This window comes from Fistularia commersonii, chromosome 19 (assembly GCF_037954325.1).
Source record: "Fistularia commersonii isolate RoL2024-O1a breed Wild chromosome 19, RoL_Fcom_v1.0, whole genome shotgun sequence".
Taxonomy (NCBI): Eukaryota; Metazoa; Chordata; class Actinopteri; order Syngnathiformes; family Fistulariidae; genus Fistularia; species Fistularia commersonii.
The window spans coordinates 828157-851611 of NC_141302.1; the positions used below are offsets into that span (position 1 = coordinate 828157).

At 48.0% G+C, this 23455-nt stretch overlaps 1 protein-coding gene and 1 long non-coding RNA gene across 2 annotated transcripts; both read left to right on the forward strand.

Moving 5' to 3' along the window:
* The first annotated feature begins 326 nt into the window (after positions 1-326).
* On the forward strand, positions 327-10732 carry LOC147223263 (F-box only protein 41-like). Its single transcript, XM_086166106.1, has 17 exons — positions 327-435; positions 1893-2043; positions 2686-3120; positions 3207-3286; positions 3809-3881; positions 3950-4117; positions 4199-4263; positions 4989-5144; positions 5220-5380; positions 5443-5660; positions 5740-5855; positions 6261-6413; positions 6753-6848; positions 9282-9400; positions 9485-9643; positions 9721-9836; positions 10403-10732. Exons 2-17 carry the CDS (start codon positions 1915-1917, stop codon positions 10460-10462), a joined length of 2304 nt encoding a protein of 767 aa, XP_086022232.1. The 5' UTR covers positions 327-435; positions 1893-1914; the 3' UTR covers positions 10463-10732.
* Positions 10733-11630: 898 nt separating this feature from the next.
* On the forward strand, positions 11631-14153 carry LOC147223264 (uncharacterized). The gene is made up of 3 exons (XR_015107636.1): positions 11631-12030; positions 12945-13223; positions 13373-14153. It is a non-coding gene; the product is annotated as an uncharacterized LOC147223264 (long non-coding RNA).
* The last annotated feature ends 9302 nt before the right edge of the window (positions 14154-23455 follow it).

Genomic DNA, 23455 nt, shown 5'->3' on the forward strand with positions numbered 1-23455 from the left:
ATATATAAAATAAGTTTTATACTTTTTATGTTATGTTTTAAAATATGGTAAAGTGATATCATAATCATATTATGAGTATATTTTAAAATTGTATTCATGAATTTTGTGTGATCTCAGAAGAAAATTATACATTATTTTTTTATCCAATATTCCTTTTTAAATACGTCAATGAAAAAAATATTTTGAGTACATGGAAAAACAACAATTCATGACAAATTAGATAAAAAAAACGAAATTATTATCCCGGAAGTTCCGCCCCCGTGACGTCATATCGCCTCTTACGTCATTGACAGCTGGCGCACGTCAAGGGGAGGGGCAAGGTTTGAAACGCGCACACGCGCGCGCACACGCCCGTGAGGACAGGCGGCACCGGGAGCTGAGACCGGACGGCTCGCGCGACACGCGGCAATCCGGAGGACCGGAAAACGGAGGCAGGTGAGGGGGGGGGGGACCGGAAACCGGGAGTGCGTGCAGGTCCATCGCGAGCCCGCCGGAAGGACCGATTTTCACAACAATTATAAAAAATCTTACTTGTTAGACGTCTAAGGATTAAAAAATATACGTGATTTTATTTTACTATTATTTTCTTATTATTATTATTTTATCGCTGGTTTGACTCATTTTTTAACACTTATATAGCTTTATTTTTTTTGTCTGTGTTTCTTGTTATGTCCCTACGTATGTAGCGTTGACTAAGGCGTCTTAAAATATATATAATTATCATTATTGTTATGATTATTATTAAAATAATTATTAATCATAGCATTAGTTGTATATTTTATCTCATTATTGTTTTGTTATTCTGACCCGGTTACTCAAAGTCTTTGTGAAGCGAACGTAAAACGGACAAGAAACCTAAAAAAATAAACCCCATAACGTGTTATTATTTCCCCTGAAAATTAATAAATAGTTCGTCATAAAAATATAACCTAAATCAATAAGTGAACGAATTAGGAGTTCACATTTAGTCGTTAGATTAGGAATATATTGATTAATAACTTCCGGTCTCCAGGGGAGGGGGCGGAGCCTGTAGAAGTGAACAAAAACAAGCATATACACAAAAGAAATATTATATATGTATTTACATATTAAAAATAATACAGAATAACTTTTCATTGTATCGCCAGAAGATTAAATTCGAAATATTTGTTAAAAAATAAAGATAATCAACAAAAGTTGACTCATGCAGTGAGAAAGTGAATTATAAGTTATTATATTAAAAATGTATGAATATGAAAGAAAAATCAAAAATAATATCAAATCATTTTATTTGATAATATTAAATCCAGTCAATAATAAGATTATCAGAATAAAATTTTACAAAGTAAATAAAAAAAAAATCTGAGACTAAATTGGATATCAAATCTATACGTCAATATATGTATATATATCATTTATATATATATCAATATATTCTGCTCATCGAAGGCCAGACATTTTCTTTCTTCCTGCTCGTTCATGTGTGACTCACATTCCTCCGGCGGGGTTGACCGGCGGACACACACACACACACACACACACACACACACACACACACGCACACACACTGCACGCATTGTCATCAAGTGTGTTTTTTTAATATTTCGGTGCTGCTTGCACAAACACACACACCCTAAATCAGTGATGCGTAAAATGCACGCTTCAGTTAGCGATTAGCATCACACACACACACGTGTCCCACTCCTGTCGCTTCTGCTGTCTGATGTTCAAACCGCTGATCTTCTGCTTTTAACCTCCTCATTTCAGCTGCATGAAATCTTTATAGCCACACAATCAATTATGTAGCGCACAAACACACACACACACACACACACACACATACTGACCCAGTTTCTCCACAGGCTGAGAAATAAAAGCAGACATTTGTTTTTCCTCCTCTGGACCCCCTCCAGGTCCTCCAGCTCCAGGGGAACCATGTCCTCGGAGATGCCGCCCTTCTTCTGCCCGCGATGCGGCGACGGGCTTCGCTTCTCGTCGCTTCCGGAGCTCCGAGCTCACCTGGTCGGCCGGCACACCTACGAGACCCTGCTGGTCCTGGCCCAGGTGAGACGCCGCTAACTGCTAACGCTGCTATGACAACAATAGTTGCAACTTCGTATGTCAGTTTCTATTTGAGCTGAAGTGAATCCGTTCCAGACCCTGATGTTGTGATGTTTTTAAAGAAAAATTCACTTTGGAGAAAACCAATAATAATAGTAAAAGTGGATTTGTTGTATCCTTAGCTTACCGGCTATCCGCTTCATGCTAGGATGCGATGCTAAATGTAACTTTAAGATAAGATAAACTTTATTGATCACCATAAGGGAAATTCTTTTGTCACAGCAGCGTCACAGTTATACTGTCAATAAATATGAGTATTAACATGAATAGAGGGACAGTTAGAAAATGGCAAAAGGCAACAAAATACAAAAACATCCACGTTCCCGCCAAATCACACGTGTTTTTCTATGATGTATTTCGGGGCTAGCTAGCGCCCGGTAGCCTGTAAACTAGCTGTTATATTCAGTATTTAGCCTGCAAGCTAACTGTTACATTTCATATTTAGCCTGTAAACTAACTGTTGCATTAACTATTGAGCCTGTAAGCTAGCAGTTATATTCCGTAGTTAGCGTGTAAGCTAACAATTCCAAAGCTGATCATCGGAAGTCAAGATAAATTTCAAACCAAAATGGCGGCGGTTCTCAGGCTCGGGGGCGGAGCTCCGGAACACCGGCCCTGCTGCCCCTGCCCGCCCCGGGGGGCCCCTCCTCGGACCCGGACCCGGACCCGGACCCCTACCCCCATCTTCTCAGGGACATGTTCCTCCTGCGTGAGGCGGCGCCCGGCGCCCTGGCCCTGGCTCCGCCCCTCGCCCTGGCCCCGCCCCTCGCCCTGGCTCCGCCCCTCGCCCTAGGGGCGGCGCCGGGACCGGGCCTGGAGGAGCGTCTGGGTCTGGGCCTGGAGCGCAGGATCGCCCGCACCTTCGCCGAGGTGGAGGACCGGGTGGGGCGGCGCGTCCGCCGTCTGAGGGCGGAGCTACAGAGCAGGGAGGCGGAGCTCCAGCGGGAGAGGCGGGACGGGGAGCGGCTGAGGAGCGAGAAACAGGAAGTGGAGGAGAGGGCGGCGTACCTGTCCAGACAGGTGACGGCACACCTGAGGAGAAGCGATCCAGGCGAGAAGGTTGGAAGGGGTTTCAATGGCGTCCTACTGTCACCCCCCTGCAACAGGTGGCCGTTGCCATGGAGATGACGGAGCGACTGACGGCGGACCTGCAGGGGAAAGAGAGGGAGCTGAGTGAACGACAGCAGTCAGTATCACTCTTTTATCACCCCGATAGAGTTCGACCGCTGAAACACACAGCAAGGTCACACACACACACACACACACACACACACACACACACACGCACATGCACAGTGTGTCTGGTTTCGCTGATGAACACAAGATGACAGCAGGCCTGGGGGACAGGGTGTGTGTGTGTGTGTGTGTGTGTGTGTGTTTTCACACTTGCCCCTGTTTGTTACACTCAAAGCAGTGTGGACCCTGATGATGTCATCGTGAAGTGACAGGAAGTGACCATATATGGAGAGGACACGTCTTCATGCACACCTCTCCATATATGGTCACTTTCTGTCCCTTGCCGGAGAGGCTCCGCCCCTCACCGGTCAATCACGCAGGCCACGCCCCTGCTTGGGTGTAAATGGTTGGATGATTGACAGGGGGCGTGTCCAGGCGAAGCCCCGCCTCTTAAGACGAGAACCAGAGTGGCGTTGGAGCTCCTCTGCTGCCCCCGGTGGCGGGAGGGGGAATGACGGACGCTGTTTTCCAGGGAGATGGTGGAGGTGGAGCGTTTCCTGGTGGAGACGGCGGCGAAGGAGGCCGAGGCCAAATCCCGGCTGCAGGTGAGAGGACGCCTCGGCGGCGGCGGCGGCGTAGAGTCAGACAAGGATCCCTGCGCTTCCGGTTCCAGGTTTTCATCGAGACGCTGCTGGACCGGGCCGACCGGGCGGAGCGCCAGCTGCTGCTGCTCGGCGCTCCCCGACGCCACGCGCCCGCCCTCGGCCGCGGGGGGCGGAGCCTGGACGCCAGCACTGATGACATCATCACCGGCAAGCTGCAGGAAGCCGCCGGCAACCGGGTGAGAAACACGAACCCTCGGGTCGGAGTCTGTTTGTTTTGTTGTGCGGAAACAACATGGCCGCTTTTTGTCGTCTTCCAGAGGAGCTACAGCGTCTCCAGCTCCTACAGGCTGGGCGAGCAGCCGTACGACCCGCTCCGCGCCAGGTACCTGAACGCACCACGGCGTCAGGGCGTTAGCACACCAGCTACATGAGCACACAGGAGCGTAAAAACATCTTAGTATAATACTTTCAACTCAACTAGTACCTGAATGCACCACAGCATGAGACTGTTAGCATGACAGCTACCTCGATGCACCTTAGCAGTGGTACTTTAATGCATTGTAGTAAATTACTTTAAATAAAACTAGTAACTGAATGCACCACAGCATAAGACTGTTAGCATGACAGCCACCTGAACGCATCTTAGCGTTGGCACTTTAATACATTTTAGAAGAATACCTTTAACTCAACAGGTACCTGAATGCGCCATAGCATGAGACCATTAGCACATAGGATACTTGAATGCACCATCGCAAAAGTACTTTTGACAAACCAGCTACCTGAATGCTCTTTAGCAGAAAACTTTTAACGCAACTGTTACCTGAACGCACAAGACCATTAGCGCACCAGCAAAGGTTCTTCAGTGCATCGAAGGTTAGCTCTTTTAACTCAACCTGTACCTGACTATTAGCATGACAGCTAGCAGGACGCACCTTAGCATGCACTTCATTGCATCTTAGAAGAACACTTTTAACACAACTGGCACTTGAATGCACCAAAACACAAAGCCGGTAACACGACAGATACCTGGATGCTACGTAGCATTAGCAAATTAAAACATAGCGGACGCCTTGAGGCCTGTCTGACTGGTCCCTCGGTGCGCCTCAGCAGCCCGGCGGGGCGGATGCGGACCTCGTCCCTGGGCTCGTGGGGGTGGGACGGCGAGCCGGGGGCGGTCCACCTGCAGCCCCACCCCCACCCACACCTGGCCTGGACCAGCCAGGACGGAGCGGCGTCCGGAGACGGGGGGACCGACAGGTTCTGGTGAGGCCCTGCGGCCGGACCGCCGTCTAGATGATGGCGTCGCGATGATGATGATGATGATGTGCGTCTTGTCAGGGTGGGGGAGGGCGGCTGGGGGAGGACGTGGAGCCGAGGAGGCCGCCGCCACCACAGCACTGAGGAGGAAGAAGAGGAGGAGGAGGAGGAGGAGGAAGGCTTGTGGAGCGGCGCTGACGTGCGGCGCCTGGTCTTCACCAGGAGACCCACACCTGGATCAGGTGAGTCCACCAGACCCCGTCAAAGTAAAACCCCCATCTGATCTCCTTCATCTCCGCCTCAGACCTCCCCTCCTCCCCGAGCCCGTCCCGTTGCTACGGCGACAGGCACCTGGGGGCGGACACCTTGCGGCTGAGGGCGGGGCTCTTCTGCGTCTTCCCATATTTGGACGTGCGGTCCCTGCTGAGCGCGGCGGAGGTGAGCTCTGATTGGCGGTTCGTTGCCAGGCACCCGGCGGTGTGGACACGCCTGCAGCTGGAGAACGCCAGGGTGTCGTCGCAGGTAACGGCATGCTCTTCACATCATCATCATCATCATCGTCATGGTCTCAGAGTGTGTGTGTGTGTGTGTGTGTGTGTAGTTCCTGTGCACGTTGTCTCAGTGGTGCACGCAGACACACACCTTGCTGCTGCATGACCTCCGGCCTCGGGGACGATGGGCCCACGAGACGCGGGAGGATTACCTTAAAAACACACGGTATACACACACACACACACACACACACACACACACACACACACACACACACACAACCTTGAAACAACCTGGAAGGTCCTTGAAGCTGTAGCTATAGCTGTGACGTCCCCCATAAAGCAGGCTTTATGCCGCTGGTAGTCACACACACACACACACACACACACACATCATGTTCCACTCTGGCGGAAAAAAAAGCAAAAACCTAAAAGCCTTTTTTTTAATCCTATTAGAAGTAGAATAACAAAGTCACGGTTACCATGGTAACAGTATCCCATCTCCGAGCGCTGCTGATCTGTTTTCTATATTTTTAGCTCTTTTCCCGTCATTTCATCTTCTTCTAACATCTGGCTCTGTGTGTGTGTGTGTGTGTGTGTGTGTGTGTGTGTGTGTGTGTGTGTGTGCCAGCGGCTGCCTGGAGCCAGGGGTGGAGGCGCTGCTGCGCTCGGCGGGAGGCAGCCTGCTGCACCTGTCCGTGTCGCGCTGCGTGCACGTCCTGACGGAGCGTAGCATTTGGCTAGTTAGCTGCTACTGCAGGAACCTGCGCTCGCTCACGTACAGGTGGGAGCTACGCTTTGGCTAGCTAGCACTGCTAGCACCAACCCAGCAGGCATTAGCATCAGTCCAGTTAGTGTTAGCCTCAAACCAGCTACTGTTAGCATCAATCAAGCCAGTATCAACATCAGTGAAGTTAGTGTTTACCTCAAGCCCCATTCTGTTAGCACCAACCCTGCTAATGTTAGCATTAATCTAACTAGTGTTAGTTTCAACACAGCTACTTTCAGCATCAGTCTAGTTAGTGTTCGCCAGCAAACCAGCTAGTATTCACACACAGACACACTCACCCCCCCTGTGTGTGTGTGTGTGTGTGTGTGTGTGTGTGTGTGTGTGTGTGTGAAGGAGCTCCACGGATCCCCTCGGCCAGGAGGTCCTCTGGGCCCTGGGCGCCGGTTGCAGGACCATCAGCTGCCTCCAGGTGGCGCCGGCTCACCCCTGGTCAGTATCTAAACACACACACTTCCTGGTTGCTACTCTTGAAATACAAACACAAATTTCCATTGATTTTGAATTATATAAACAAAATCCTTAAAACTTATGGAAAAATCTAAAAACCAAAAAATATACAGTTTTGATATTCCTTTTGAACCACCGAGTTAAAAACATATTATATTCCCTTTGCCATTTATTTTTTTAGTTTTCAAATATTATTTTATTTATTGTCTTTATTTCTATTTATTTGTTTTTATTTATTTTGTTTTTTCTTCTAAAATTAAACATTTCTCACAAACCTTTAATCCTGTTAACTCGTACAGTTAAGTGATTGCATGAGAGTGTAGCTAGTGTTATCAGGGAAACAGGTAGAAGAGTACTTGGTGTGTCATCTGGAAGGAAAGTAGATAAGGAGACTTGGTGGTGGAATGAGGAAGTGCAGGAGTGTATACAGAGAAAGCGGTTAGCGAAGAAGAAGTGGGATACTGAGAGGACTGAAGAGAACAGACAGAAGTTCAGGGAGATGCGGCGAAAGGTAAAGATAGAGGTAGCAAAGGCAAAACAAAGGGCTTATGATGACTTGTATGCTCGGTTGGATAGTAAGGAGGGTGAGAATGATCTATACAGGTTGGCGAAACAGAGAGATAAAGATGGAAAGGATGTACAACAGGTCCGGGTGATTAAGGACAGAGAGGGAAATGTATTGACAGATGCTAGAAGAGTGATGGGAAGATGGAAAGAGAACTTTGAGGAGCTGATGAATGTGGAAAACGAAAGAGAGGCAAGGGTAGAAGAGGTGATTATTGTAGACCACAAAGTAGCAAAAATTAGTAAAAGTGAAGTGAGGAAGGCATTGAAGAGGATGAAGAGTGGAAAAGCAGTTGGTCCTGATGATGATATACCTGTGGAGGTGTGGAAGTGTCTAGGAGAGGCAGCGGTAGATTTTCTGACTAGATTATTCAACAGGATCTTAGAGAGTGAGAAGATGCCTGAAGAATGGAGACAAAGTGTGATGGTGCCTATTTTTAAGAATAAAGGGGATGTGCAGAATTGTGGCAACTACAGAGGGATAAAGTTGATGAGCCATACAATGAAGTTATGGGAAAGAGTAGTGGAAACTAGACTGAGAGCAGAAGTCAGCATTTGTGAACAGCAGTATGGCTTCATGCCTAGGAAGAGTACTACAGATGCAGTATTTGCGTTGAGAATGCTAATAGAAAAGTACAGAGAAGGCCAGAGGGAGCTGCATTGTGTTTTTGTAGACCCAGAAAAAGCATATGACAGGGTGCCAAGAGAGGAGCTCTGGTATTGTATGAGGAAGTCTGGAGTGGCAGAGAAGTATGTTAGACTGGTGCAGGACATGTATGCTAGCTGTGAGACACTGGTGCGGTGTGCTGTAGGGGTAACAGAGAAGTTCAAGGTGGAGGTGGGACTCCATCAGGGATCAGCTCTGAGCCCCTTCTTGTTCGCAATGGTGATGGATAGGCTGACAGATGAGGTTAGACAGGAATCCCCATGGACCATGATGTTTGTAGATGACATTGTGATCTGTAGTGAGAGCAGACAACAGGTAGAGGAAAATCTAGAGAGGGGTAGGTATGCTCTGGAAAGGAGAGGAATGAAAGTTAGTTGCAGCAAGACAGAATATATGTGTGTGAACGAGAGGAACTCGGGTGGAACGGTGAGGCTACAGGGAGTGGAGATCAAGAAGCTGGAGGATTTCAGGTACTTAGGGTCAACAGTCCAGAGCGTAGGAGAGTGTGGAGAAGAGGTGAAGAGACGGTCCAAGCAGGTTGGAATGGGTGGAGAAAAGTGTCAGGGGTACCAAGAGATAGAAGACTTTCAGCCAGAATAAAAGGAAAGGTGTACAAGACAGTGGTGAGACCAGCAGATGATGTTTGGACTAGAAACTGTTCCAATGACCAAAAGACAGCAGGCAGAACTAGAGGTTGCAGAGATGAAGATGTTGAGGTTCTCTTTGGGAGTGACCAGGATGGAGAGGATCAGGAATGAGTCTATCAGAGGAACATCACATGTTAGATGTTTTGTAGAGAAGGTCAGAGAAGCCAGACTGAGATGGTTGGGTCATGGACAGAGGAGGGAGAGAGAATATATTGGTAGACGGATGCTGGAATTGGAGCTGCCAGGCAAGAGGTCTGGAGGAAGACCAAAGAGAAGATTTATGGAAGTCATGAGAGAAGATATGAAGGTAGTTGGTGTGAGAGAGGAAGATCCAGAGGATAGGGTTAGATGGAGAAGGTGGATTCCCCCCTGAAGGCCCAAAGAAGAAGAAGATACAAAAAAAATGTCTTTCTGTCCTGAAGCCCGTTTGTATCATTGACATTTGATTCTATTTTGCCATGTTTGTTTGTTTATACTATTTGTGTTCAATAAAACTACAAACATGGCGTCCGTCGCCGGCTTGTCTCCGCCTTTCAGCCAACAGCCGGGACGCTTCGGCGGTCGGTGCCTGCAGACGATTGGCCGGTGCTGGCCGCACCTGCGCTCGCTCAGCGTGGGCGGGGCCGCCTGCGGAGCTCAGGGATTGGTCGACGTCGGTGAGCGGGTTTGCCCGAAATATATGACCACCTGTTGACCACTCAGAAGATCAGCAATGTGTGTGTGTGTGTGTGTGTGTGTAGTCCGGCGTTGTTCCCACCTGCAGCTGCTGGAGCTGGACCGCGTTCCCGACCTCGGCCTGCAGGCGGTGACCGAGCTGTGCCAGGCGGGCCTGCGGTGGCTGGAGACGCTGATCCTGACCCACGCCGCCGTCAGCGGCCAGGCCGTCCTGCACTTCCACGGTGAGACGCTCGCACGCTCGCACGCTCGGTGAACCCTTCTATTGATTATTGATCAGCACATCCGTGTGCTGCCGCAGGCGCCTGCAGCAGCATCAGGAGGATCTCGGTGAAAGTGGCGGCGGCGGATTACTTCCAGGATCCGGACAGCGAGGAAGCCCAACGCCTGTTTGGGGAGATCGTCGGCACTCTGCAGGTAACCATGGCAACAGGTTCTTAAGCTGGCGTCAAACACGACACAGTTAGCATTGTTAGCAAACCTAACTAGTATTAGCGCCAATTCAGTAAGTGCTCGCCTCAAACTCCATACTGTTAGCATCCCCCAAGCTAGTATATGCATCAAGCTAATTATTGTTAGCCTCAAAATAAGAATAAGAATAAGAACAACTTTATTTATCCCGAAGGAAATTGTTGTGCCAGAGTTTCAAGTAAAACATAACAATAATAAATAATAGTAGGAAATTGTATAAACAGTAAAAAAAGGAGGATAAGAAATACAAATAAAACTATAAAGTCTCAAAGTCAAGGCTATAAAAGATGCTACTTTTAGCATCAGCCACTGTGTGTTAGCCTCAATGCTGCTACTGTTAGCCTCAATGCTGCTACAGTTAGCCTCAATGCTGCTACTGTTAGCATCAATGCTCCTACTGTTAGCATCAATGCTGCTACTGTTAGCATCAATGCTCCTACTGTTAGCATCAAGCTGTGCACAAACAGCAGTTCAACATGGAGGAAGCTTCCAAACCTGTGTTTGTCCTGCAGGTTCTGCAGAAGCGCCCTGGACTCCGTGACATCCTGCAGGTTGAAGTGGAAGGACCTTGATGAGCACAACACACACACACACACACACACACACACACACACACACACACACACATGCACACAATCAAAGTGTGTATGAACCAATTCACTTCTTCTGGGACCATAATAATAATAATAATGATAATAATAAAAGGTGAAGCCAGTTTAACGTCTGTCCTGTGAAAAGTCTCCTTAAATATCAAATGTACCTGTTTTTTTATTTTTTGTTTATTTACTTTTAATAATATTTGTGTGCAGAAAAAGCCATCAAAATAAAAATCTCCTTTCACAATAAAAAGATGTACCGTATTTTTTTTCGGATTATAAGTCGCAGTTTTTTTCATAGTTTGGCCGGGGGTGCGACTTATACTCTGGTGCGACTTATGTGTGAAATTATTGAGCTCTCTTGCTCTGATGTGTGTGTCTCACACACACACACACACACACACACAAACACACACACACACACACCAATCAAAATTCAGCGAAGTGCGTTGTGACAAAAAGATGCCTCCTGCTACTTCTTTACCAATGAAAATGGATCATTTCAACATTTGCGCTAACTTATAAAAACAACTGAGAAGGGCAGAACAAAAATGGCACCGAAAGGAAAATCCTATTCTGCAGGTCACAAGCTGGAAGGAGTGAAATATGCAGCCGAAAACGGCGATCGAGCAGCAGAAAGAAAGTTTGAAGTTAGTCAGAAACTTGTAAGGGACTGGAGAAAAGCGGAGGTTACTCTTACTGAGATGACGAAAACTAAAAAAGCTAATGGTGGACTAAAGCTAGCTGGCCACGGCTAGAGGACCGAGTTCACACTTGGATGCTTGAACAAGATGCTGGAGAGGCTTGTCAACAGGACAGTTGCGTCTTCACACCAGGTAGTTGCCAAGGAGATGAATATAAATGACTTTGCAGGAGGACCTTCCTGGTGTTACCGCTTCATGCAACTCAATCGCCTCGCTATCAGAGCAAAGACGGCATCCTGTCGGGATCCAGAAAGGCTGGAATAATTGAAATTGCAAGTGATGATGACTCTGACGTAGCGACAAGTGGAAAATAAGTTTATAGTACAAATCACTGAGTAAATATAACCATTTCATTTTGCATTTTTTTCTCTCCGTGAGGCCCGGCCTCCCCCTGCCTCTACTGCATCCAACGACCTCACCTAGAGTAGCAGCGCTCTCCTTGCACTGCATACAGTTTAAACAATCACAGCTGAAATCCATGCTAACACAAGTAAATTAGTGCTAACGGGGATAACTTCCCCCTTTACTAAACTGTTGCTCTTACTTGTTTCAATGTTTACATTTGCTCTTTGTTTTTCTTTCTTTGCTCTTCTATTTATCTGACCTGGGAACTCATTTCCTTCCACAAACTGTAAGGTGAGCCAGAAGACAATCATTGGTGCCAGAAGCGGAAACACGTGTTCAAGCTTGTTCTAGCACCTTCTGGAGGGCGGAGCTAATCTGCATAGAAAAGCTGTACCACCTGCTCCTCCGCCTCTTCTCCCCTGATCATGGGCTCTCATAGGACCTCGTTGGCCTGCGCCGTCATTTTGGCAGCAACTCTGGTGTCGCACGTAGCCGGTAAGTCTCGCCGACATGACTTCACCGTGTTTTTTGAACGTATTTTTTGAACATATTTTTTGAACATATTTTGAGCGGGATTTGCGATCGACCGGTAAATCAGGCTCTGCCGTCGAGGGTCCGGCCAGGCCTTGGCCCGAGGGCCTCCACCAGGTGTGTCGATGGTCCGGCGCAGCAGCTTTACGCTAGTTAGAGTCTCTCAAAACATCTCCCAGATTTGGAAATCAGTGCCTGGTGCCTCGAGGGGGTTCAGGTGGAAACGGCGGAGTTCGGCACCTTCGACCACTCCGGTAGTAACTGTACCTCGTATTTCTGAGCGCCTTTCTTAAAACTCGACGGCTCTTTGACAAAAGAGAGAACAGCATCAGATGGAACGGCAACGGACAAAGTCCACATGAAGCGGCAGGTGAAAGGCGGCGCAGGCAGCGACTCTTAGCGTGAGCGGGCAAGTTTGGACAAGTGAGTTTTGATATGAAGAGGAGTCAGAATTTGGTTGTCGGAGGGCAAACGGTTCACATGAAACCACTAATGAAGTCTCTGGACGTAGACTAGTTTGTATACAAATGAAAAAAAAACAACTTTTCGCTCGTCAGCCACCATTATTGCTTAAGATGCAACGCCGTCTGCAGCGACGTCACAGGGTTGACAGGGTTAGCATCGGGGCTAAGCGTGTCGGGGGGGCGGAGGTGAACTCCCAAGTGGGAACGAGCTTGAAGATGAAGAGCAACGAATCTGCCGAGAGGAAAGAGTCGGTAAAGGTGTTCGCTGAGGCAACTGTGTTGCTGCGCTAACAGAGAGTCGGTCAATGTTTTCTGCTTCTTTTTTTGGGGCCTGGAGCTCGGAACAGGACTGGTATGCTGGTCGCAGCAGAGGAACAGATCGACACCAAAACGTTTCTTCTTTCTCCCCTGAAGGCAAGGTGCCGGTGACTGTCCTGCAGGTCCCGGTCGGTGGATGCTTCACTCTGCTGTTCAAATGTTCCAGTGCTACAAATGAGCTACTGTGTCGTGACCCAAGAGACAACGCCATTTATTGGAAAGGTTGTGATCCTGAAATCCAAAAGCATTGGCAAAACAAGACCCCCGTTACCATTCCTGAAGGACTCTCCTCGTTGGATGTCTGCAACCTGACACTGAGCGAAACGAACTATTGCGATTGCCCCTGCAGTTCTGACAAAGTTAAACCGACCGTCGGTGAGTCATCATTTATCCCCGTTAGCTAATCCTGCCAAAATATCGTGTCTCTCCAGTTTGTTTTTCCTGCACAATGTAGTTATTGTCACATGACCAGACAGGTGCTTTCCAGACTGTCGTTCCCTTTGATAACACAGCTTTTCTGGTAGTTCCAGAGCTGAAGTCTGAGGGGACGGCAAAAAGTAGCGTCGCCACAACCACCAACACCACCACTGGCGAGTCCAATAAAATCCCCATTGCCATCAGGGTCATCATGGTCATCGTGGTCATCGGGGCCATCGTGGTCATCGTGTTCATCGTGGTCAACGAGTTTTTCCCTGCCAGAACGACCACCCTGAAAAAATGGGTCAGGAGTCGCTGGCAGGGAGTTGAAGGGCCAAGCTCTTCACAAGAGTCAAGAACTGATGAAGAAAAATCGCAACTGACAACCCCGGGTACCTTGACCTGAACCCCCTTGTTCCTGAAGCTGTGCTGCCTATTGTTACTTGTTTTATTCATTTTGGACATTCATATCGTATTTTATACGTTTGTAATCCAATTTTGAATCTATTTCTGAACCAGTCTCAGTGCATGAGGACCCAAATGAAGGAACTGGCAGGCTTTTTGCCATTATGGTCTGGTAGTGTAGCGGCAGTTTTGCATGCTACTCCATGTTGTTTACATATGTGGTCCTCTAGTATTTGAATGTAAAAACAGTTGGAGCTTGTGGTGGTAAGAAGAGGTTAAGCATTCCGGTGCATCTGAAGGAAATATGAGCCAAACGCGAGAAGGGTGTTGCTATCAGAGATCTCGCTAAGCACTATGACAAGGCAGCAACATCGATCGTGACTGAAGGGGCGACTAACTATGCAAAGGTCACAAGTTGTAGAAGAAGTAGAAAAATAAAATAAAAAAATGTAAAAAAAAAAAAAAATTAAAAAAAAAACAAAACATCTAGCTCAGTCAAATAGAGATAATATATTCAACTCTCCAAGTATATTTTAATGGATGACCATTTGTCAAGATACAGGTGTGTCTGAAGTCCATGCAGTTTCCATCCTGAAGCCTCTGATGCTGCTGGTCCAGTAGGCTTGTGGGGTTCGAGCCAGTTTACTGGGATCTTTTTATGTGCAATTAATAGAAGAACACTAAGCGAAAACACCTGTTTTTTCCTTAAATCGCTTGTTGCTGCTGCTCCCATAATGAATTATTTTGGATCAATTGGTCCGTTTCATTTCAAAATCTCACTTATTTGTTTTTTTACCTCTTCCCAGAGTTTCATCAGTTTAGGGCAGTCCCAAAAAATTATGCCACAGCCCCTCCAACACAGGGGAGAACAGTTATTATCATAAGAAGCTATTATCAAGGGAGGTTTAAAATATTCTTAACGTCCAGCTGAACTCCCTCCATGTTGGGCTGCTTAAACATTGTTGCCAGGGCAACCAGGAACTTAGATTCCAGTTCCCACTTAGCTTTCACATCCAGTGTGTCCAGTGAAGTGTCCATACGTATCCTGCCATATATATGTGATGTTGTATTTTTAATGTTCATTTTGTTCTCAACTATCTCAGTCCAATATTGTTCAAAATTAGTTGAAGCTTCTTTAATGTTGTCCCATTCTTTGTGTGTCATCAAATAATGACGAATTTGAGAATATCTAAATGAATCCTTCCAATTTTATAAGCACTGAGATTTACTGTTAATTTGTACTCTTGTGATATCTATTTTGTACATTTCATGCCAACAGGCAGAAAGATATGCAGCAAATTCAATCAAGGTAAAACAAAGTACAAATGCAGTATTTCTGATTTTTTGTATTTGTTACAAAAATAAATAAATGAATCTACCAAAGAGTGCAGCTTGTTTTTGGGGCTGGAGAACGGATCCATGGGGTTTACAAGGATTTCAGCGGAAAAAAATGATTCGGTTCGTCGACGTTTGGTGAGCGGAGTCTCCAACTTACGGCAAAAGTGAGCTTCTTGGATGATCCACTGGACCGCCGTTGTTCTCCTACGGACAGCAGATCCGGTGAACTAAGAAAAGTCTCCATTGCTGTCTGACCTGCCGTGGTCGCTTGGGTCCGTGGATCTTTCTTCTGTGGTTCAAAGCGTATCCTCTGATTCACTGCAAGCCCTTTGCTTCTTGGGGATCCTAATCCTACACGTCATCTTCTTTCATGGTCATTTCGTCGCCCTTCATCGTCTCATGATGCCTTTGTTTGGTACATTTAAGCTGCTTTTCAATTTCCTCATCATACAAGTCCTGCCCCAAGCGGAGGAGCTCAAGTATCTCAGGGTCTTGCTCACGAGTGAGGGAAGGAGGTGTAGAAGGTCAATTTACTGGTGGATCGACTTCCCGATCCTCTCCTCCGGTCACCAGCTGTGGGTGGAGACCAGAAGAACCAGATCACGGATCCAAGCGTCTGAGATGTGTGTCCTCCTCAGGATGTCCGGGCTCTCCGTCATGAATCCGTCATGTCCGGACGCCTCCTGGTGAGGTGTTCTGGTCACGTCCCACAAGGAGGAGAGACAGGACACACTTGAAGTGGAGTGGAGGACGGTGGAGGTATGCCTCTTTTGGAAGCCAATGGCGTCATCTTGTGGTCCACACCTGTCACGGCAGGTGGAGCTGGACGCTGAAGATGAACAAGATCAGCAGGCTCGACCCTCGCGTTGGTTGAAGAACTCCGTCGAAGAAACTCCACGTAAGAATAAACAAGCGAGCCGATTGGCTCCCTGACCTGAGACCTCATCCCTCTCAGTTGGAGATTGCGATCTTCTCAGGGAGTGAGAGTGTGTGTTTGTGTGATGTGTTTAGTGCAAGAAGTGAGAGGGAAGGTCCATGCCTACTTCCTGTCTGGTTGCCACCTCTCGCTTTCAGGGCTGCCGCTGACAAGCCTTGTGGTGAATGAAGAAGCAACTCGTGCATCAGTCTACTCCTGCCGGTTCAGGAGAAGCTCCCCACCACCAAGACTTCTGCCAGGCCTCCTCATGGCACACATGGTGACTGGCTAGCAGGCTAACCTAGCAGGGGATCTGAGAGTAGCAGCGGGTCCCATAGATATAGTGTGCATGCCTACCCTAGTGGGTACACCTTGGGGTGGGTACAGCCCTATTTAGGAGTCGCACTGCGTACCCCGATGGAGGAAGGGCCTAGAAAAGAGGCCTGAAAAAGGAGGCTCGGTCAACAAGGAGTGCAGGGAACTTGAGGAGGACCGAAGTGATAAGACAAATGAAGAAACGCATCAGGACACATGAAGCCAACACCGGATTGACACCTCGAGTTTGTGGATCCACCTGCTCTGAAGGCTGCAGACAGCGTGGATCAAGTTTTGGACTCTGTAGGCAAGGCAAGACTCACAAGTAGCAGAAGCAGGACTGTCATCATCGGACACGATGGGCCACCAAGAGAGTGTGTGTGCGAGCGTGTCCATACTTGTATGCTCAAGGCTGCTGTTAGAAAAGTCAACAGGGAGTTGCTGTCAGCTAGCAGTTAGCTGTTTTGCCCCGAAGGAGAAAGAAACACTGGATGGATGAAGGGATGGATGAGCTGAGTTGTCCTGCAGTTTGGCTGCTGGTGGTTCTTCTGCTGATGTTTGCTCGGGGGGTGTGTTGGTTCTTCATCTCAGAGGGTTTGACTTTGACAGGTCACACAGCCTGGGGTCGGGGTCGAGGTTTCGGGGCGGAGCCTCTCGATCCCTGCGCCTCACGGCCCACTTTCCACAACACTCTTGCTCAAGAAGATACCTGCTTCCTGGAGGTTTGCCTTCGGCTGACGACACCCTGCTTTCCGTCTGTGTCGTTTCTGGGTCAGGAACGATGGAGATCTTCTGGATGTTCCTGCTGGTCGGCGTGGCCTCCGGCAGCGACTGTGAGTCCTGGCGTCCTTGAAGGCAAATTGGTCGTGTTCCTTCTTCCTGGTTCATCCACGGACCCCGCCAGGTACCTTCAACGTGGACCAGGCCGAGGAGAACCAGAACGTGACGCTGGAGTGGAACTTCACGCCCGCCGCCTCTCTGGGCTCGCTAACGGTGCGCTGCGAGCAGACGCCCGCTGCCGGCGGCGCCGCCGTCGTCCTCTTCAGCCTGCAGGGCGGCGTGGAGGACGGCGCCCTGGACCGGCGCTTTGACGGGAGGGTCCGGAGCGACGCCGACGCCCTGGCGGAGGGTCGGCTCCGCCTCCTCGTGTCGGAGCTCCGCCCCCAGGACTCGGGCTGGGTCCGGTGCTGGGTCGCCGTGGGCAACGGCGGCAGGGACGTGGGGAGATGTTACCTGAACGTCACGGGTGAGGACGGACCATCTTCTTCGGCTCTTTGATGTCAGAAGTCTTTGATGACCCAGATCTTTGTTGTCCGTCTGTTCTTCAGAATTTCACCATCTCTTTGATCTCTTCACCCCTGCTCTTGATTCTCCTCGGAGACTTTGATCTTCATGATTTTATATTTGATCTCAGTGATTTCAGTGACATCTTTGATCTCTTAACGATGCACATCTGTGATTCTCTGTCAAGCCTTTGATCTTGATGTTATTGATTTTAACCAAACTCCATATCAATGATCTCTATGATCTACTGAAATCTCTGCGAAGCTGGAGATCTAATGATTTTAATGACTTCTTTGATCTTGGTGATCCAACATTGGATCTCTTTGATTTCAATTATATCTTTGATCTTTTTGACGACCAGTTACGTTTCTGCGTGTCGTCATAGCGGCGCCCACGGAGGACGCGGCGGCGAGGCCCGGGACCATCAACGCCTCCACCGGGCTGCTGCTGACGGCGATCGCGGCGGCGGCGGCGGTTGCCGTGGGTTACCTGGTCTACATGTCGGCCTACGAACGCTGAGGAGCGCCGGGGGCGGAGCTTCCTTCATCAAGTCTGGTCTCTGGTGACAAAAACAGGAAACCAGAATGACAGTCGCCCCTGACAACCAACATGCGGGATCAATCCCATAATTTTGCGCTCAACATCCCGAACGCCATGTGGATTGATCCAAGATGGCCGCCCACCACCCCAGCAGAAACTACACGGACTTCTTCTTCTTCTTCTTCTTCTTCTTCTTCTTCTTCTTCTTCTTCTTCTTCTTCTTCTTCTTCTTCTTCTTCTTCTTCTTCTTCTTCTTCTTCTTCTTCTTCTTCTTCTTCTTCTTCTTCTTCTTCTTCTTCTTCTTCTTCTTCTTCTTCTTCTTCTTCTTCTTCTTCTTCTTCTTCTTCTTCTTCTTCTTCTTCTTCTTCTTCTTCTTCTTCTTCTTCTTCTTCTTCTTCTTCTTCTTCTTCTTCTTCTTCTTCTTCTTCTTCTTCTTCTTCTTCTTCTTCTTCTTCTTCTTCTTCTTCTTCTTCTTCTTCTTCTTCTTCTTCTTCTTCTTCTTCTTTCGGCTTTTCCCTTCAGGTGTCGCCACAGCGAGTCAACCTTCTCCATCCAACCCTATTCTCTGGATCCTCCTCTCTCACACCAACTACCTTCATATCTTCTCTCACGACGTCCATAAATCTTCTCTTTGGTCTTCCTCCAGACCTCCAATTCCAGCATCCGTCTACCAATAAATCCTCTATCTCTGTCCATGACCCAACCATCTCAGTCTGGCTTCTCTGACCTTCTCTCCAAAACATCTAACATGTGCTGTTCCTCTGATAGACTCATTCCTAGAAGAAGATTTCGTTGGATTTAGTGATCAAGAGTGACACAGATTGTTTGGTTGTAGCATGAGCTATATGCTATCGCTATTTGAATGACTCTTATGTTAGCATAGCCTAGCAGGCACATTCTCAGTTTGTTGTTTATGCGTCTTAAAGGCGATACTTATTCAACCTGTTGTTCCCTATTTTATTTTTATTTTAAATTGCCTTTCAAGATGAAATGTCGTTTCTCGGTGTTGGATTTTATCAAATAAATTTCCCCCAAAAATGCGACTTATTTATGTTTTTTTCATTCTTTATCATGCATTTTTTGCTGGTGCGACTTATAATCCGAAAAATACGGTATTTTTGTTTGTTCCTGAGCAGAAATTCTCAACATTTAGGTTCCAAAACAGAAGACGGGAATCACACGGCACGGACATCGTCCCTCCGCCGATCGACCGATCGATCGATCGATCGGTCGAGAGGCCGATCGCGACCCGCATCAAGGACTCCATGGAAGTCACCGCGGACCTTCTCCGGTCGGCCTGAAGGAAGACCAAGCACAGAGAGGAGGTGGAACACCTGCTGCAGAGACCACAACCTCTGCATCAACGTGAAGGAACCCGAGGAGACGGAGGCTGTAGAACGTATCCGTGCACGTATCCAACCGGTGACGTGCGCTGAGGTTCATGGCTGCTGAGGCACTGATGTCATCAGTCAGATTTACAAACATATGAAGCTACAGAGAAGCTTGTTCGCCATTTTATGGGCAGCAGTTGATGTGTTTTGATTGAAATATCATATCAGCACTCTTGACATACACTCACCGGCCACTTTATTAGGTACACCATGCTAGTAACGGGTTGGACCCCCTTTTGCCTTCAGAACTGCCTCAATTCTTGGTGGCATAGATTCAACAAGGTGCTGGAAGCGTTCCTCAGAGAGTTTGGTCCATATTGACATGATGGCATCACATTTGTCGGCCGCACATCCATGATGCCAATCTCCCGTTCCACCACATCCCAAAGATGCTCTATTGGATTGAGATCTGGTGACTGTGGAGGCCTTCTGAGTCCAGTGAACTCATTGTCATGTTCAAGAAACCAGTCTGAGATGATTCCAGCTTTATGACATGGCGCATTATCCTGCTGAAAGTAGCCATCAGAAGTTGGGTACATTGAGGTCATAAAGGGATGGACGTGGTCAGCAACAATACTCAGGTAGGCTGTGGCGTTGCAATGATGCTCAGTTGGTACCAAGGGGCCCAAAGAGTGCCAAGAAAATATTCCCCGCACCGTTACACCTCCACCACCAGCCTGAACCGTTGATCCAAGGCAGGACGGATCCATGCTTTCATGTTGTCGACGCCAAATTCTGACCCGACCGTCCGAATGTCGCGGCAGAAATCGAGACTCATCAGACCAGGTGACGTTTTTCCAATCTTCTATTGTCCAATTTTGATGAGCTTTTGCAAATTGTAGCCTAAGTTTTGGCGTGGTCTTCTGCTGCTGTAGCCCATCTGCCTCAGAGTTGGACGTCCTGTGCGTTCAGAGATGCTCTTCTGCCTACCTTGGTTGGAACGGGTGGTTATTGGAGTCACTGTTGCCTTCCTATCAGCTGGAACCAGTCTGGCCGTTCTCCTCTGACCTCTGGCATCAACAAGGCATTTCCGCACACAGAACTGCCGCTCACTGGATATTTTTTCTTTTTCAGACCGTTCTCTGTAAACCCTAGAGATGGTTGTGCGTGAAAATCCCAGTAGATCAGCAGTTTCTGGAATACTCAGACCAGCCCTTCTGGCACCAACGACCATGAAGTCACTCCAATCACCTTTCTTCTCCAGACTGATGCTGGTTTGAACTGCAGGAGATCGTCTTGACCACGTCTACATGCCTGAATGCACTGAGTTGCCGTCATGTGATTGGCTGATTAGAAATGAAGTGTTTACCAGCAGTTGGACAGGTGTACCTAATAAAGTGGCCGGTGAGTGTATACAAACTGTAGTGTAGAAAAAAAAGTGCATGTAAAAAAACGTTATTATCTCTTACCTTTACTTATAAATGAAGTCCATGCAGCTGCTCCTTCTGAAGCATCCATAACCTGCTTGTAGAAGTCTTCCTTATCTTTCTTCTGTTTTAAAAGTCTCTCAATGGAAATCACCGCCAGTGAAGACGGTCGTCTCGATCGGATCCTGTTCCAACTCCTATGTTTTGAGTCTTTTCAACGTCGAGAACGAGCGCTGCAAACGATGCTGTCGTAGCCGGAACGGTGACTAACCGGTGACTAACCGGTGACTAACCGGTGACCACCAGCCGGAGCAACCTTGTCTTCTCAGGAACAGTTTGGATGAGATCCTTCTGGGACAAAAAGTGGAGAAGCTGCCCAGGAGGTTTACATTCATCCCCTCAGCGTTTGTGAGCTTTACAGACCCGTGAGATCGGGAAAAATAACTAGATGGCTGCACTTGACTTGCTAACTGTTTACTGTAGCCTGCTAATGCTAATTGTATTATTCTGGAGCCGAGTAGTGAGAAGGATCCCTGGGATCAGCGGCAGCTCCTAACATGAGGGCACCGTCACTGGCTGCCTCACCTAATGTCCCTTCACAGTCGTTTTAGGATAACGAGAAACACGTAACCGTTGTTGACAGAAAAATATTAGACACATCAGCTAAACGATGGAAATTTAGTTTGTACATCAAAAGTGCTTTTTTAATAGTGACGTCCACAGAGACAGCAATACGGTCTCAGTGCATAGCATGCTAGCACAGTTAGCAGAATCATTGAACGGTAAATGTGAATTTTTCTTTCCAGCGATTTTGAAAAAAAATGTGAAGTTAAGTGGAAAATAACTTATATAGCACAAATCACTGAGTAAATATAACCATTTCATTTTTGCATTTTTTTCTAACCGTGCTGACAGGTGAGGCCCCGGCCTCCCCCTGCCTCTACTGCATCCACGACCTCACTGGAGTAGCAGCGCTCTCCTTGCACTGCATACAGTTTAAACAATCACAGCTGAAATCCATGCTAACACAATTAAAATTAGTGCTAACGGGGATAACTTCACCCTTTACTAAACTGTTGCTCTTACTTGTTTCAATGTTTACATTTGCTCTTTGTTTTTCCTTTCTTTGCTCTTCTATTTATCTTTATGGCTTGAAAGCGGACCTGGGAAACTCATTTCCTTCCACTAACTGTAAGGTGAGTCAGAAGACAACGATTGGTGCCGGAAGCGGAAACACGTGTCCTAGCTTGTTCTAGCAACCTTCCATAGGGCGGAGCCAACCCGCATATAAAAGCTGTACCACCTGCTCCTCTGCCCCTTTTCCCCTGATCATGTGCTCTCATTGGACCTCGTTGGCCTGCGCCGTCCTTTTGGCAGCAACTCTGGTGTCGCACGGAGCGGTAAGTCTCGCCCACGTGACTTCACCGTGTTTTTTGAACGTATTTTGAGCGGCATTTGCGATCGACCGGTAAATCGGGCTCTGCCGTCGAGGGTCCGGCCAGGCCTTGGCCCGAGGGCCTCCACCAGGTGTGTCGATGGTGATTTCCCAGATTTGGAAATCAGTGCCTGGTGCCTCGAGGGGGTTCAGGTGGAAACGGCGGAGTTCGGCACCTTTCGACCACTCCGGTAGTAACGGTACCTCGTATTTCTGAGCGCCTTTCTTAAAACTCGACGGCTCTTTGACAAAAGAGAGAACAGCATCAGATGGAACGGCAACGGACAAAAGTCGGCAATGAAGCGGCAGGTGAAAGGCGGCGCAGGCAGCGGCTCTTAGCGTGAGCGGGCAAGTTTGGACAAGTGGAGTTTTGATTTGAAGTCAAAATTTGGTTGTCGGAGGGCAAACGGTTCACATGAAACCACTAATGAAGTCTCTGGACGTAGACTAGTTTGTATACAAATGAAAAAAACAACTTTTCGCTCGTCAGCCACCATTATTGCTGAAGACGCAACGCCGTCTGCAGCAACGTCACAGGGTTGACAGGGTTAGCATCGGGGCTAAGCGTGTCGGGGGGGCGGAGGTGAACTCCCAAGTGGGAACGAGCTTGAAGATGAAGAGCAACGAATCTGCCGAGAGGAAAGAGTCGGTAAAGGTGTTCGCTGAGGCAACTGTGTTGCTGCGCTAACAGAGAGTCGGTCAATGTTTTCTGCTTCTTTTTTTGGGGCCTGGAGCTCGGAACAGGACTGGTATGCTGGTCGCAGCAGAGGAACAGATCGACACCAAAACGTTTCTTCTTTCTCCCCTGAAGGCGAGGCATCAGTGTCTGCCCCGGACGGTGAATGCGTCACTCTGCTGTTCAACTGTTCCAGTGCTACAAATGAGCTTATGTGTTGTGACCCAAGAGACAACGTCATCTATCGGAAAGGTCATAACCCTGAAATCCAAGAGAAGTGGCAACACAGGACCTCCATTAAGATTTCTGGAGGCCTCTTCTCGTTGTATATCTGCAATGTGACACTACAAGACATCGGAACGTACTATTGCGAGTGCAACTCCAGTTTTGACGGAGTTAAACTGACCGTCGGTGAGTCATCATTTACCCCCGTTAGCTAATCCTGCCAAAATATCGTGTCTCTCCAGTTTGTTTTTCCTGCACAATGTAGTTATTGTCACATGACCAGACAGGTGCTTTCCAG

Coding starts and splice junctions, on each gene's coding strand:
- LOC147223263 (XM_086166106.1), top strand. CDS start 1,915: ATGTCCTCGGAGATGCCGCCCTTCTTCTGCCCGCGATGCGGCGACGGG. Junction 4,264..4,988: donor TACGACCCGCTCCGCGCCAG/GTACCTGAACGC, acceptor GGTGCGCCTCAG/CAGCCCGGCGGGGCGGATGC. Junction 9,644..9,720: donor GGCCGTCCTGCACTTCCACG/GTGAGACGCTCG, acceptor GTGCTGCCGCAG/GCGCCTGCAGCAGCATCAGG.